This window comes from Python bivittatus, unplaced genomic scaffold (assembly GCF_059951505.1).
Source record: "Python bivittatus isolate LINGU-HERP-01145 unplaced genomic scaffold, Pbiv_v1 ctg000570_np1212, whole genome shotgun sequence".
In the NCBI taxonomy this organism is placed as follows: Eukaryota; Metazoa; Chordata; class Lepidosauria; order Squamata; family Pythonidae; genus Python; species Python bivittatus.
Genome location: NW_028277097.1, coordinates 16,948,058 through 16,963,915, shown reverse-complemented (window position 1 = coordinate 16,963,915; position 15,858 = coordinate 16,948,058). Strand labels below are relative to the sequence as shown.

At 42.1% G+C, this 15,858-nt stretch overlaps 1 protein-coding gene across 1 annotated transcript in view; it reads right to left on the bottom strand.

The window, feature by feature from the left end:
• The window catches only part of SKOR2 (SKI family transcriptional corepressor 2), a 43,711-nt gene that overhangs the window by 20,647 nt on the left and 7,206 nt on the right, over positions 1 to 15,858 (bottom strand). Inside the window, exons 3-5 of the mRNA XM_088152997.1 lie at positions 15,043 to 15,114; positions 1,124 to 1,189; positions 602 to 700 (exon numbers count right to left, since the gene is read on the bottom strand). Of these exons, the coding sequence (XP_088009123.1) occupies positions 602 to 700; positions 1,124 to 1,189; positions 15,043 to 15,114 (237 nt within the window). The remainder of the gene's footprint in view (positions 1 to 601; positions 701 to 1,123; positions 1,190 to 15,042; positions 15,115 to 15,858) is intronic.

The window sequence follows — 15,858 nt, the reverse complement described above, 5'->3', positions numbered from 1 at the left end:
GGTGTCTCACCATTCTGAAGTGAGTAGCGTATATCTAAAATAAGTTTACCTTACGTTAAAACAGAGAAAAACCATAGAGTCTTGCATTTCGATACTAGATCACAATTTTCATTATCCCACATAACCAGCTATGGAAAACAGAATTCAACGTTTGAGGGGCTGTGCATTATCCTTTCTTGGTGTAGATAGTTCCATTTCCAAATCCAAGTATTTCCAAATATTTATGCCTGCAATAGGGGTGAGATGGGGTGTTCGTGGTCAAAAAAGTCAAAATGGCGGTTGGGACTGTACAGAGCTCTGCCTCTTGCATATGTGCATGTGCTGTTGACAAACATACACAGGAACCTCCTTTAACCCCCCTGCAGATGCTCCTGACTCTGAGGAGCATTTTCTATTACAAATACCATTGAGCACATATTTAAATCCCATTTTTTTACCAAAATACAACATAGAACAGGGTAAGTGAACTTTTCGGCTTTCAGATATTATTAAAGCAGACCCCTCATCCTCCCCTGTCATTGGCCTCGTTGGCTGGGGCTTCGGGGTGTTGTAGTTCAGCATTATCCCAAGTTAGGCAAAATAAAAGAAGACGAAACCTTACTGAAAACGGGGAACGAAGTGGTTCCTTTTAGCACTTGGAATTCCTGCTCAAGCCTCCTGCGCCAATCGATCTGTTCGAACAAGACTTTCTGAAGCTCTTCTAGACCAAGGAGGAAAAAGAGAAAGAGAGAGAAGCTGAAACAAATTTTGTGAGCGCGCTGACTCTTAGCCCTAAGATTCACAATTACAAAGGGAAAAGATTTTTGGCAGCTTAAGGGTGGCTGCAGCATGCCTTTGGATAGATTTTGTGCAGAAATCCATGAATACAAATCAATGCAATATATTATTTTAAAGTACTATAGCCCAGCCGTGTATTGATTGATACATATGCATTAATCTCAATTATAGCCACACAAAAGGTCCATATATTATTCATATGTTGCTTGTCAAGCTTAAAATATGGTTGGGAATAAAAAATATATATATTACCCTTAATTGTCTTGATATTCCGCTAAAACAAAAGTCTATCGTACTAACAGATTTGCATCTATTCATCTTGATAAAAATCCCCCATCCCCTTTACCTTTCCCCATGTTCTCCACATCCTTCTTCAGAGAATGGGGTGCGTTGGCCTCCTGGATGGGGTCACCTTAATGAAGAGAACAATATACAGTTGCTGATTTGCACCAGGCCACCTCTGATCAAGTGGGGTGTTTATGGAAGCGTCCCTGGGGAGGGGGCCAAAAAAGTGAAGACAGTGCCCTCAACCCTATGGGCAGTTTTGATCCCATGATTGTGACCATCACCTTGAATTTTTTGACATCCCCTCCCGATGTTCCACGTTGCATCCTTGTCCAATGGCAAAGAATGCTCAAAGATGCTGTTCCTGTTTAAGCCAGCCCTGCATGACTCCGGAGGACAACGCGTCAACCAGACGGCATGCGGTTTTTGCAGGATCCGGCTTGAGGGGCAAGGACCTCTACAGGGGGGCTTCAAAAAGGCCAAGATGGCAGCTGTGGAAGGCGAAAGGTTTATACGATCCGGAGAGAAGCCAGAGTATTATTAGGTGTAATCTCAGAAAAAATCAACAAGAAACATAATAATTTAATGAGATAGATGCTTACAGCAGCAAGAATAAATTTTGCTCCACACTGAAAGAAAGATACAATTCTGTCAATATCTGACTGGGAACTTAAACGTGGAGAACATGCAGCAATGGAAAGACTAACCGTAGATATACACAATACAAGTTTAACTAAATTTAAGCAAGAATGGTTCCCGTACATACAATACGTCACACAGTGCAGCAAATATAATCACTTACAATCCAGCTTCTAAGGGGGCTTAAGTATCTTCAATACAGCAAGTTAGTGGATGTACAAAAAGGAGGTTTTTAAAAACCCAATCGTTCTTTTCTTTTTTCCTTTTTCTTTCTTTTTAACTATTTTCTGGTATTTTAATTTCTGTTAAATATGATCTGCTTATCTTTTTTTCCTTTTGTTAACATGCAGTGTGTGTGTGTGTGTGTGTGTGTGTACGCATGTATGTGTGTGTCTGTACATATATGTGTGTGTATGTATATCAATTTTGTATCCAAGTTTATGCTTTGTCAATCTCCTAAACTGTCATTAATATTGATGCAATATACCTTTCTTTCTTCTCTGTTCCCAATATTCCAAGTCATCCAAACAACAGAATGCTCAGAACTTTTAATTAATCCTATACAAATATTGTTGCATTGAAACAGGATAATATATCAAGATTTATAACAATATAATAAAAAGAAGAAAAAAAAAGAACGATTGTGTACGTCACGATACCACACAAGATGGTAGCCGGGACTACACAACTGAAGCCCTGCCCCGTTTCTACACGCTTTGCCCGGGGACGTTTTGATCACGCTGTTGCGGCCACCACCTTGACCTTCTTGAAGTCCCCTGCTGCCCAGTTGCTGGAGGAAAGATCACCCCCTTGTTTTGCAGGAGAGACTGGAGGGAGAAGGACCAAATGGGTGCTGTCAGTCAAAACCTTTCTCACCAACCCTTGGATGGATCTGGCTTTGCCAGCAAACTTTGGGGATCTGAGTTGAGATCCCCCTCTGCAATATCCAACAATTTAGCTATTTTGGCATGACGTTTCCTAGGCGTAAGATGGTTTGTTTTCTCTCCTACAGCATGGCTGTATTTTCCCCCCAACTTTTTGTCAATTGGGAGCGTCCACCAAGCCTGAGAAATAAATAGAGCAGTGTTTCTCAACCTTGGCAACTTTAAGATGGGTGGACTTCAACTCCCAGAATTCCCCAGCCAGCCATGCTGGCTGGGGAATTCTGGGAGTTGAAGTCCACCCATCTTAAAGTTGCCACGGTTGAGAAACACTGAACTAGACTAACGAATAACATAGAATAGCATTGAACAGCTAAGATACATGCCAAGCAGCCTAGCAAAGGTTAATGCTAGCAGAGGCGCTCGCGTGATCTGACGCTTGTCCAAGTGACAACGGCAGCGTCACGCCATTGCATCTTGAGTTCCACCTCTTTGGCATTGCATGAAATGTCACAAAGCAGATACAAAAGGGCAGAGCTTACAGTGCGACGGCACAATGCCGCTTTTGTCATGGCTCCCTCCCTTCCCCGTGAATGCCCCCGAACGCTAGCCAAGCTTAGCGCACCGCAGGAAGGCTTGTCCAAGGCTTGTATTGCCCTGCGTGCATTGTGCAGGTAGCTGGTGTGTTCATCCCAACAACTTTACCAAGAGGATATCCAGATATATGATGAAGGAGCAGACCATTTAAACATGTTTCCCTTGGCCAGAGAGAAATCTAACTTCCCCTCTATTATTTCTGATTATTTATTCCATAATTATTATTGTATATGATAATCATGTAGTTGTTGGGGCAGCTGGCAGCTCTAAGATCTCAAGGAATGTCTGTTGTTGCTTATAGCTTAATTCTACATTAAATTCATCTCCATGATGGGGTGTTGCTGCAGGGACAAATGAACAGGCATATACACACACACACACATATACACAGATACACATACATACACATACATACACACATACATACATATACATATACATATATATACATAGACACACACACATATATACATATACATACACATGCGTGCACACATACCTGTTATATACACACACATACACACACAAATATATTATATTATATTATTTATTTATTTGTTTATTTATATTTCAAATTTAGATACCGCCCATCTCACAAAAAGTTATATCATATTATGTTACATTACAATACAATACAATGCGTGTGTCAACTCAAGGCAGCGAACATCCCTAATATTCCTGCCTTCCATTTCCCCCCCAGCAACAATCCTGTGAGGTGGGTTGGGCTGAGAGAAGGGGACTGGACCAAAGTCACCCAGCCGGCTTCCATGTCCAAGGGAGGCCTAGAAGTGAGTCTCCTGGTTTCTGACTGTCAGTTGAGATCGGGTGAGACACTGGAACACACAACGTCCCCGCGCAGCCCCTGCCCATTCCATAACGAAAGAGATGCAAGAACTCCCTACTCCGTCCAACGTCTCCCCAAACTTGCTCTTTTGAAAGAAATGCCAAAAGCAATTATTCTTTCATCCAGTTGAACTGGTAGAAACAAATACATAAAGTAGTTTTTCTGCACAACATTAGTAGAAATGCAGCTCAGCAATTCCTAAATGAACAACGTCCAAGATAGAGAACAGCGAGGAGCAGAAGCATTTACAACGGAGCAGATACTTCAGCCCATACAACTAGATCCAGGCATTCTCTTTGGTGAACATCAGAATGGAGCCCCATTCAGCAGGTTCTCCCATGGGGGAAGGAGAGAAAGATGTAGCTGGTTGTCTTTCCTCCTCCAGGAGAGGTCTACCCCCCTCCTCCAGGCCAAATTTCCAAGGGCAGACAGGGATGCAACAGGAGTGTCAGGTTCAGCCCAAAGAACTCCACGAGACAGTGCAAATACAGTTCTGTTGCGTTTATTAGCTTCCACCTCAAGACAGAAATCTCTCCAGACTGAACCTAAGTTCCCAAGGCAGCAAGCCACAACACCATGAATTCCTTAGGGAGGTGCCAGTCTCATCTTCTTAAACTTCCCATGCTCCTGTTGAGGGCTAAGGAAACACTTATCTCCCTGAGCGTGGCCTTCATAACACCATTCCATCACAAGGAGGGAGGATCCAGAATTTTCAGCTAGTCACTAATGTTCAACCTGGCCAATCCAACAGGGTTGTTGTGAACGCCAACAGAAGGCTCCCCAAACAGCTCTCTAACCTCCTTGAAGAAAGGCAAGATATAAATCCACAAAATAGCTCTAGAAAAGTATTTCATGATGCCGTATCATTATAAAACATGATTTTCAGGAGGGCTATCATGTGGTCTGCAGCATTGCAGATGACCACTAGATGGCAGCAAGGTGTTAGTCCGTAGCATCTCTTTGCTGCCATCTGCTGGTCCTCTGGATTTTTAGCCCCAGTATGGTCCTTCTAATCTTCAGCCTTGTGGATTGGCAGGATATTTTTCACCATATCTTGTGGGATACTCTAGTTCTCACTAATCAATGCAGATCTCAGTCCATTTTGTGCAGAGATCACATTACTGTATGAAAAGCTGATTCAACAGTGTCTGTACATCCAGTCTCGGTATTGGTTATATTAAAATGACTGTGTTTGTTTAACGGAACCGAGCTAAAACCGTGCAAGTCCTTCCATTATTCTCGGGAACATGGTTGTGAAAATTCTGTGCAGATTGTTGTGGGATGAGCACGAGGTTACTGTCTAGAGTGGCTGTTTTGTAAATACATCGATATAAAATAAATAGACAGGAATCAATAATCATGAAATCCACCAAATTGAGCTGATTTCCCTGTAGTGGGGAAAATGAATAACAATTCTCTGTGATCTTTTTTATTAGCCAGCCTTGTCTGAAGTGGAGAAATGAACAGAGTTCTAAATCACAACGAGGTATGCGCGGCTCCTAAGTCGTTCTTGGTCTCTAATCCCCATCAGCATGCCCTGTGGTTAGAGAAGATGCACGTAGAAGTCCAACAGCAAAGATCATGGTTATCCCTTTTCTGTTCTTGAACGTAGTTATCAGAGTTGGATCCCTCAATGGTTGCGCAACCTTAGGATGGCAGAATTAGTCCCTAAAGTCTAGGATACCTTTTGCATTCCAAACGTGAGTCTTGTAAGCCACGCAGATTGCTCAAGCAAAGTGTCAACATCTATTGCAACTCCAGTTTGTCCAACCATGCAAGTCCCTTCTTTCCCACAAAAGATTCTGCAGGTTATAAACAATCAGATGAGGACAATGGTTAAGGGGAAAGTCTCTCTCAAGGCTTTCCTTAAGACAGCTGGTGACTTAATGGACTATCCATGTAGTTTTCTTGGCAACAATATGAAAATGGCTTTCCTGTTGTTGTTTTTTTAACTTGTCTACAGCCATTGGATTTCCTGGTGGTCTCCCATCCAAGTACTAGCCAAGTCTGGCTCTGCTTAGTCTTTCAAGTTCATCCAGGATCAGCTACATTCTGCTACTGAGCAGGACAAAAGATTAAGTCTCATTTGAGTTGAGCTTGACTCCTATGACTTCATGGACCCGGGCAACAATAGGAATGTGGTTGAAAACGGTCTTCTTCTGGGAGTTTCTTCAATTTCCCAATCAACTTTATGGCTCTGAGAGGTCTTGCTTCTCTCCCATCCAAGGACTAAAGTGGTCCACCCTCCTTAGCTTTACTACAAAGTTCAGCCAAGCTCAGCCAAGCTCAGCCAGCTGCTGCCCCGATGTAACTGGGGTGGGATGGGCAAGTTGTTAATCAAGGTCGGTAGGACCCAAGTTTCTTCACTTCATGCCTCTCCCCGGTAGGTTTTTCAGAACAGAAGTTGAATTCTAAGAGCCACTGCAGAAGTGGCTGGCCAACGTAGTGCAAATATTGCAAACACCCTGAACCATGTCAGGTAAAGACCTAGCAGACAGGTTTGTACAATATGCTAAACCTGGTTTATGCCAACCATGGGGGGTTTTTTGTGGCTTAATCTACTGCACGAAACGACCGATTTGTTGTATTGTGTGGATTGAAAAAACGGCTTGATTCAGGAAGAGGCTAAGTGTGTTCTGGGAATACAGCTGTTGCCTGACCCTTGCTAAGGGCTGAAGGACAACTGGGATATTTTAAGCGGTGGTCAACTTAAAAATTCCAGGACTCTGAAAGAAGACAAAGCCGACATCCCTACGCCAGATTTGAGCTGCAGAAACTGGAATGACCACTGGATGGCCCCAGAAAGTTAAGAATTTTCTGTGTATTTGGCTGCCCTCTAGGGATTGTATGGCTTTTGACAGTCCATTTCTGGCAGCCCTACATATGCCTAAGGCCAAGGCATCCAAGGAACCAAGTGTATGACACCACCACACACTTCTCATTATTTTTGCACAGTCCTTAATCCAGATGACCTAAGACTTAAGCATGGCAGCTATTTTTTTCAAACAGCTTCTGCTTCATTGCTCAACATCAACTTGAAGTTCTCCCTGCTGAGTGCTGAATGCGCTCTATGTTCTGGACCATGAATGGTGTCAACCTTGCTGTTTCTGCAAAGCAGCTCCTGCTAAAAGCACAAGACAGTATTATCTCCTTTCTGTGGTTGAGGGCAATCTATAGGGTATGGTAAAAAAACCTGAAGATGAAGGCTATGACTATGCAATTGAAGCTCTGCTACTGTTGTAGCTGTCATCTTGACTTTTTTGACCACATCTTGCAGACACCGCTGCTCATAGTAAGAGTTTCTGGTATTAGAAAATACACTTAAGCATTAGAATAGCAAAATCAGTAACTGTTATCAATGAGAGCTTTTGCCCCTTCCTTCTTTAAGAACCTCTCACATTTGGTTCAATTCTACTCAACATAAGATGATTCAAAGACTGGAGGACCGGCCCTATGAGGACAGGCTGAAGGATCTTGGGATGTTCAGTCTGGAGTAAAGAAGATTTATAGGAGACATGATAGCTGTGTTCAGGTACATAAAGAGAACCTACAGGGAAGGTGGCCACAAAAATAGGACCAGAAAGATTGGGTATCAGCTGCAGCTACCTAGGTCTCCTGTACTACAGTGGAATGGTCTACCTATGGCGATTGTGGGTTCTTGATCTCTGGAGTCTTCTGGATGGATGAACAGATTTTCCTGCCCATTACTGTGGTTGTACTAGATGATCCTTGTAGTCTCTTCCATCTCTAGAATTCTATGACTCTACAGCATGCTTAGCTTTGATAACTGACTTAAGACAGCTGTTCTGGCTTAACTGGACCATAAAGTAAATGGGCTGTATGTGTGTGTTCCATAGCACATTACACCATGAAATCTTTATTTAAAAGAATCCTTTGCTAGCCCACAGGGCCTCTCTACTCTTAGAAAATAGAGATGGTAGACAATTGCAGGCCTATCCTTTGAAAAAAAGACAAAAAACAGAAGTAAACTGGGATGGTTGAAACATTCTGGGGACGTGGAGGGGCACAGATGTGGCAGGAAGGAGCAATCTCACCAGTTCATCTCCTGGTCTGTTGTAGTTGGCCATGCCTATCATGACATACATTTTATGAGATTACCCACAAAGTTCTTCCAAAATTCCAAGGATGCCAACCACTCTATTGTGGTATATTTTGCCTAGGTGTAAGTTCACATCAGCTAACTGTCCTGACTTCAAAGACTGTTCCACTTCTTCTGAATTCATTGCAGTCCTGTAACTATTTAACTGGAAGCAAGCCCTGCAGATTTGGTAGGTTCTATTTTGAGTATGCATTACACCTAAGACCTCAGATGATCTCAAAAAGCTAAGCAGAATCCAACCTGGTTAGTCTATGGAAGAGAGACCACAGGGAAATCCCAAGGTGGTAGACCAGATCTGGAAAGAGAAAAAGGCTTTCTAAAGACGACAATGGCAAACTGCTTCCATCTTGTTAGGAGACTACATGGGTCTGGCCATGAAGTCACCAGGAGTCCAGCTCCCTTCAGTTTTACTTTAGGTAGGTATAGTACAGTAGTGTTCCACAATATCTTTTTGGGATTGAGCCAAGGTGCTGATATTCACATTAATATGTCACAATCCATGGTGAATAAAAGCAACACAATGTAAGGTTCTACTCTTACTCTTCAATGAAATGGACTTCTGGAAGAATCAGGACAGACAAATGGATCTTATTTGCCCAATATGTAAGTCAACTTTGGAATTCACTACCAAGAGAGGTGGTGCTGGCTACCAGCTTGGCTGGCTTCAAAGGTTGGACCAATTCATGGAAGTCCTGTGGGTCAATGGCTATTAGCCTGGATGGCAGTTGGACTGCCTCTGAGGGCCATCTGCTGGAAGGCTAGGGGGCTTTCTTGGGCAGTAGGCTGGCCACTGTGAGAACAGACTGCTGGACTAGAAGAGTCAGGGGTCCCATCCAGCAGGTCGCTGCTTACATTCTTACATTTTAATATTTGATAATATGCATATATTTTACCATTTATGTAAACTATATTCTTACATGTAAGATTTATAAAGCCTTCTCCATTATGCAGGGCTAATGGTAATGTATTTTTTTTAATAAACACACACCTATTATCCAATCAGTGAGGGTTTCCTATTGGCTACAACAGAGGTAGATAGACTCCTCAGTACAGTATCATGTACTAAAGTTACGGCTAGCGTTTTTTATTAATTCAATTGGTAGATTAATCCATTAGAGTCTGAATAATTGGTGGAGGCCAGTGTTAGTTACTGTTGCTGTCAGCTACAAACGTATTTTGGCTCATAAAGAGAAGCTAGCTCTAATGTGTTACTATTACAGAGAAAGAAAAGAAAATGATTAAAAATTATATTGCTCCATTTTTTTTATAACGGATGTTTTGTTTATTAAATTCTAAAATTATCTTACGTTTCCTTCACTTCACTGTACAAAATGGTATTCCTCTTGAAGTTTGGTAATAATATATATTTAAATATAATTGATGGAGTAATTAAAAGGAAGATGCTTAATCAACTGGAAGTTCTTAATGGGTTGACAGCTCATATTTCAGTGAATATGAAAGATGTGGAACTCCCTTCCTGTCTCCCAGAGCTTCAGTTAACACGTTCCTTCTTTCAGATGGAAAAACTTCACAAGGGTTTAGGAGAACCAGATATCAAAGGACAACTGTGGAGCAAAATAGGAGTACCTAATTTTTGAACCAATGAGGAACAGTCTATCACCACAAACAATAGTTTTACTACTGAGGGCTGAACCAAGTAAAATCCTCTAAAAATGTGCACTTGGTTGACACGTATTGTATTCTAATAGCAAAACTATATCATTACGGCAACGACAAAGCAGACGTCCTCAACCAGGTCCACCAGCCCTGGGACTGATTCTCAGAATCCCAGTTATCCTTTGGGGATGACAGCTGGGAATTCTGGGAGTTGCAGTCCCAAGAAACCCAGGGGCTGTTGCTAGGCATGGGAAAACTGTTTTGATGATGAAAACAGATCAGAAATTTCATGAAGAAATAAATTCACTCAAAGTGATGTAAGATACATAGAAGGATGACCACAGTTACAGTGTTTGTTGTAACTTTGCAAAGGACTGAAGAACGCAGGGCGCCTTCCTAAGTCATAAATTGCATACTATCTGTTTTCCACTGCCTTTAATGGATGTGAAGTATATTGTCATGTGAGCTCATTATCTATCTATCTATCTATCTATCTATCTATCTATCTATCTATCTATCTATCTATCTATCTGCATCTAAGAGGCTTTACTGGTCATGCAATTTCTAATATTGCATATTCCAGGTTTCTTCAATCTTAAGACCTCCAGAGATCTTAAGACCTCTAAGCCAACATAGCTAAAAACTAAAAATATAAGATTTAAGATCTGAGCTGCAAAAAGATACACAGCCACTAGATAGCAGCAAATAAAGGGTCTTCTGTATCTGTGGGCTGCCATCTAGTGGTCATCAGATACTTGCAGCCCAGATCTGATAGCCCAGAGCGGAAGAGCTTGTTTGTACAGGAGGTCCTGAGCTGGGGTGACCAGCAGTAAAGGTCCACAGCCTCATTCGGTCCTGTTACTTGATTCTTCTCTAACTGGAGATGCCATAAATTAAACTGGGACCTTGTGTGTGCAAAGGGGTTCTACCACTGAGTATCTAATGGGGCTTTAGATTCATACTTCCTGAACAGCAGGCCTTCCCCCAGGCTATCTGGCAAATCACAACTGAGACTGAGAGAAGCCTCAGAAATCAGAGGATAGTAAAACATCAGGCTATTTCAAACAGTACAATGCCTAGTACATAGCCAGGGCTACCAGATTGGAGCTAGAAAATCCCACATGACCACAGGATGGCAGCAAAGGGCTTCTTCGGTATCCCATTGCTGCCATCTACTGGTATTTCCAATTTTGCAACCCAAATATGGTAGCCTTAAAATGGTGATATTACAGTAATATGCAAAATACTTACAAAGCACGAGAAGCAAATCTCTGCCTTGAACAACCTACAATCTTAAATTTGACATAAAGAAGCAACAAAGGATGGGAAGGAAGCAGTAGTATTTCACAGAATACTTATTTGTTGCATTCATACAATAAGCTTAACCAGGTCATGTAAAAGCCTAGCAGTTACATTCCCACAGTGTGCTACGTCTGGTTAACATTCTATGCAAACCCAGACTGTTTGATTCAATGTGAGAATCCAGAAAATGGGTTGAGAAACCAGGTTAAGTATATTTGTGTGAATGTTACATGCATTTTACCCATAGTCACTATAAGATACAGGTGGTCCTTGTTTAACAACCAGTCGTTCAGTGACTGTTCGAAGTCATGACACTGCTGAAAGAGTAGGACTTATGACCGGTCCTCAAAATTCCGGCCGTCACAGCTTCCTTGCGGTCACAATTGCCACTTGCAACTTTCCCTGCCGACTTCCCACAAGAAAAGTTAATGGGGAAGGTGGCAGGGAAGACCTCAAGTCATACGCACTCTCCCACCCCCAGCAGCAGCCACTCCCAGCCCCACCGCACTCACTTGGTGCTTGATAGGCCACCCATGCACCCTCCCCCTGCCAGTCTGCTCATGAGCCATCTGGGACTTGCTTAACAACCTGCAATCCTTGCTTAACAACCGCAACAGGGAATGCTGGAATTGCTGTTGCTAAGTGATGCGGTCATGTGACGTCACCTTTTATGACCACATTGCTTAGCAATGGAAATTCTGGTTCCAATTACCATCATTAACCGAGGACTACCTGTACACAGACTAAGGGTTGAGGTAGACCAGATCAAGAAACAGACACCATATGAACTGCTAGAATTCTAGAGCTGCCTGGAGTCCACTGGAGTGGACAGCCACCACAAATTTAATGAAATAATAAATATTGCTGTAGGGTATAACAACAGAATCTTGAAAGTCTGATTGAGATTGTCTTTCTCTCCTCTTATTCTAAAGAGAATCACCCGTTCCACCGTCCAGGCTAAGCTGGTGTTTACAAAATGGTTGAATTTCTTCTTCAAGGCCGCCTCCATCCTCTTCCACATCAGGCTACTCGTTCTGGACCATACCTCCAGATAGCCACTAGATGTCAACAAACACACATACAACATACTCTTTGCTTCCATCTAGAGATCGTGCCAGACTTTGCAGTCCAGGTATGTAGCCCTTCTAAAGGGCACCTGCCCATGTTTTAATATAAAAGCTGGATTGGGGAAAGCAGAGGCCAAATCATGTAAAAATGTTGAAAAGCATTTTCATGCATATGAGGTAGAAAAAAGTCAGTTAAAGGAAGGATTTTTAGACCAGTCATAAAATCCAGTTTTTCCCAGTTGGTAGGCAAGTTCCCTTAGGAACACTCCAGTCATGGGTGAAGTTGAAACAAATAATGGATGGGTCCAGGGCTACAAAAGGCTCAAGCTATTCCTTCCTTATTTCTGATGTTTTCTTTCTAGCATCTCTCTCTCTTTTCCTGACATTCCTTGTCCTAAACAAGAAGCAATAAGAGAGTAAACAGATGGAACTTGCCTGACGTCTAAAGTGACTGTTTAAGGTTTGTTTGTGTGCGTGTATGTGTGCTTTTGAGTCAGTGTTGACTCCTTGGGACTGCCTGGACCTGCAAAGTTTTTTGGAAGTGGTATGCCATTGCCTCCTTCCTAGGGCTGAGAGTGAGTGACTGGACCAAGGTCACCCAGCTGCCTTTGTGCCCAAGGCGGGACTAGAACTCATGGTCTCCCGGTTTCTAGCCTAGTGCCTTAACCACTACACCAAACTGACTCTCTCTAAACTGACTGTTTACAGACAGGTTTTAACATAGGTCCAAAATCCACATGTGGTTGTAGTTCTCCAAGTGTCCAGCTTCCACTTTAGAAAGCTGAGGACAAAGAAGTTAGAAGAGCAAAAGTCCCAAGTTTCAATGTTTGGGTAAGGAAGAAGCTAGTAGAGAGTTAGAAACAACTAATCACAACCTGGTGCCTTTGCAATAAGTTTAGGCAAAGGTTCCCAGGCTTCTAAAGTCAATATAGCCAAACCAGTTGGGGAATACTGGGAGCCGTTATTCCAACATGCTCGGAAGACATCAACTTGGAGAAGTCTGGTTTAGAAGGTCATGGAGTTGGTGCAGGATCTCCAACAGACAGAAAGAGAGCATTGTGCACTAGGAGTGAGATGAAAGGAGAAATAGTTTGATAGCACCTTGCTGGGGAAACCTGAGGATCAAGGTATGACTGGCCATTTAGAAAGTTAACAACATCGGTGTGAAATAATTCTACATCTGAGATGAACCTTCTGGGCAGGTCAAGGGGTCCTCTAGTCCTTTGGCAGCAAGATGATTTGGGAAAGCCCACACAGGTATATTATGTTTTGCAGAGGCGGGCAAAGTAAGCCATTATACGTCTCCTTCTATATTGCCTTTGAACATGGCAGATTCACTTTGTTTTTCCCACTAACAGCTCACCAAGCGGACTCTACTTGGCCTAGAAAGAGTTCACGTCATAATAAATGCATCAGTCTTTCAGGGGCTACCAGACTGTTTACAAGCTAATGCTATTGCCTGGTGGAGCTGGCCCACAGCAGTGAGGCTGAAGGCAGATGTGCATTCAGGGTCTAAAAGGCAAGGGACCACCTCAACCTATGGCAACACAAATAACATGAAATGGGATGACAACTAAAAAAAAAGAGAGAGAGAATGTGCTATGATTATATAAGACAGACAGACAGTAAATATCCAGAATAGTGTTTTTAATTTCTACCCATGCTTTAGTTTATCATAACGTGCCACATTACAAAAAATTAAGCAACACCCCCAGTCATCTTAATAATTCGCTCCATAATATTTTCCTGCTGATACTGACCAGATTATCTCTGGCCCCATTCTAATATCAATTTCTCTTCTGATCATCCATTCACTTTACTTAAAAGGCTATTGTTTCCTCTCTCCCCAGCCTCTTCTTTCAGACTTTTTTCAAAAAATCAGGTGAAATCTTTCCAAGAAAGCATTCCTCGGGCAGCGAAACCCAGGTTTCTACAGGCTGGATGAGCGTTTGCCTTGTTTTTCGTAATTCTGAGTTTCCAAATGTTTTCACCCTGCTTTTATATATAAGATTTCTTTGGGATCCAATTTTGCAACTGCTTTCCATTCTATTCCATCTCTCTCTCTCTGGCTTGCTTTCTCTGTCTCATTTGACAGGCAAATTTGCAGACGTAGCCTCAGGATAACAACCTCGTTTGACAGTCAATTAACCGTGAATAGTCAAAGCCAAGACAGTTTGCATTACATAAATGGAAAATTAGATTCCCTCCCCCCTTTTCTGTCTCCCATGAAACAAAACCCCCTTTTTCTTACAACCCTCCCTGGCAATACCCAACTTAGTATCAAAACTTCTAATCACGTTTTTTTTCCCTCCCCTCCCCAAACCCCTTGGAGACATTTAGCAATCAGTAAAAGGTGGTTCCATTTAATTTGTATAATGTAATTTTTGTCAATGTATTATACATTTTGTGTAGAGATCATTATCACGGAGATAATATAAATGTTGCCTTAGATCTCATAAAACACCTTTAATGTCTCTCTGACAGATATTAAAAGCAATAAGCTGTGATCCTTTTTAATGGAAGGTTTCAAAGAGAACATTTCAATTATTGTCATTTTATGTTTTTTTTCTTCCAGCCTGCTCCATTGTGTAACCTGATATATTTCCGAAATTTCCTGCTGAAATATGCCCAGCAATTAATAATCTTATTGCTATTAACACCGCACCACCCCTGCCTATTTGCATTTTCCCCTTAGTTATTGTATCTACTCAGGATTGTTCTATTTTTATTTTTTGGGGGGGAAAAAAACAACCCAAAATATTCAGTCATTTGATTAAGAATTTTCAAGCTGACGTCCTGTGCATGCCAGCTAGGGAACAAACACCACAGAAGTCAGCGGGTTTACTTTGGAGTAAATACGTGTAGCAGAATTCTGCTTCTGCTTCCTCCCCCGACGCCCCTTTCTGCACCTACCTGCTATATTTCTCCAAAAGTCTCCTGGGTGTTCAGAGTCTGTGATGAAAAAGCTGTGTTCCTTGTTCTTATCTAAACACAAAGAAAACAAGTAACAAAAAATAAATATTCCCCAAAGCAGAGAAATATCTCTAATATCTGTGTCGAAGCTGGAGAAGAGATCCCAGCCAATGTCCCACGTGAGAGAGTTGCTATACTACGTTGCTGAAGTCTTACTCTTCACATACTGACCATGTTCACACAACACCCTTACCCAGGTCAGCTACAGGGGCTGTATTTGCACAGCAATGGTAAGCAAGGCTGTCCGCAAGGCATGGTCAGAAAAGTAAAAAAAGCAGCCGTGATGGTGCAGTCAAAGGTCACTTGGTTAGTGAATCATTCCTCATATTACATGAACCCAGAAAATGGGTCAATTCAGTGATCTGGTTAAGCATCTTGAGAATGCAACTATTGTGAGGCCAACTCTCTCCTGTTCTCTCTCTCTCTCGTTTTCTCCTGTTAAATATAAATTACTCTATTTATCTACAAAAGAAATATAGAGAGAACCTCTCTACCAGTAAAAACCAGAAAGAGAGAGACCAGATCTATATATCTGTAAGAAATAAATGTAAAAAGATGGACACAACAGAGAAAGATGTCTTTTGGAATGTGCGATCTATGTGTCTTGAGACGTCTGTCTCTCACCCCCATCCCCTATATATACGTATACACACACAAACAAATGTAGTATGAGGTCCAGAATCTTGACCCTGAGGTTTTTCAGGAGCAACACGGCAGGACCAACACAGTTTGGGGGCCATTCTAGGGGAAGCCAGT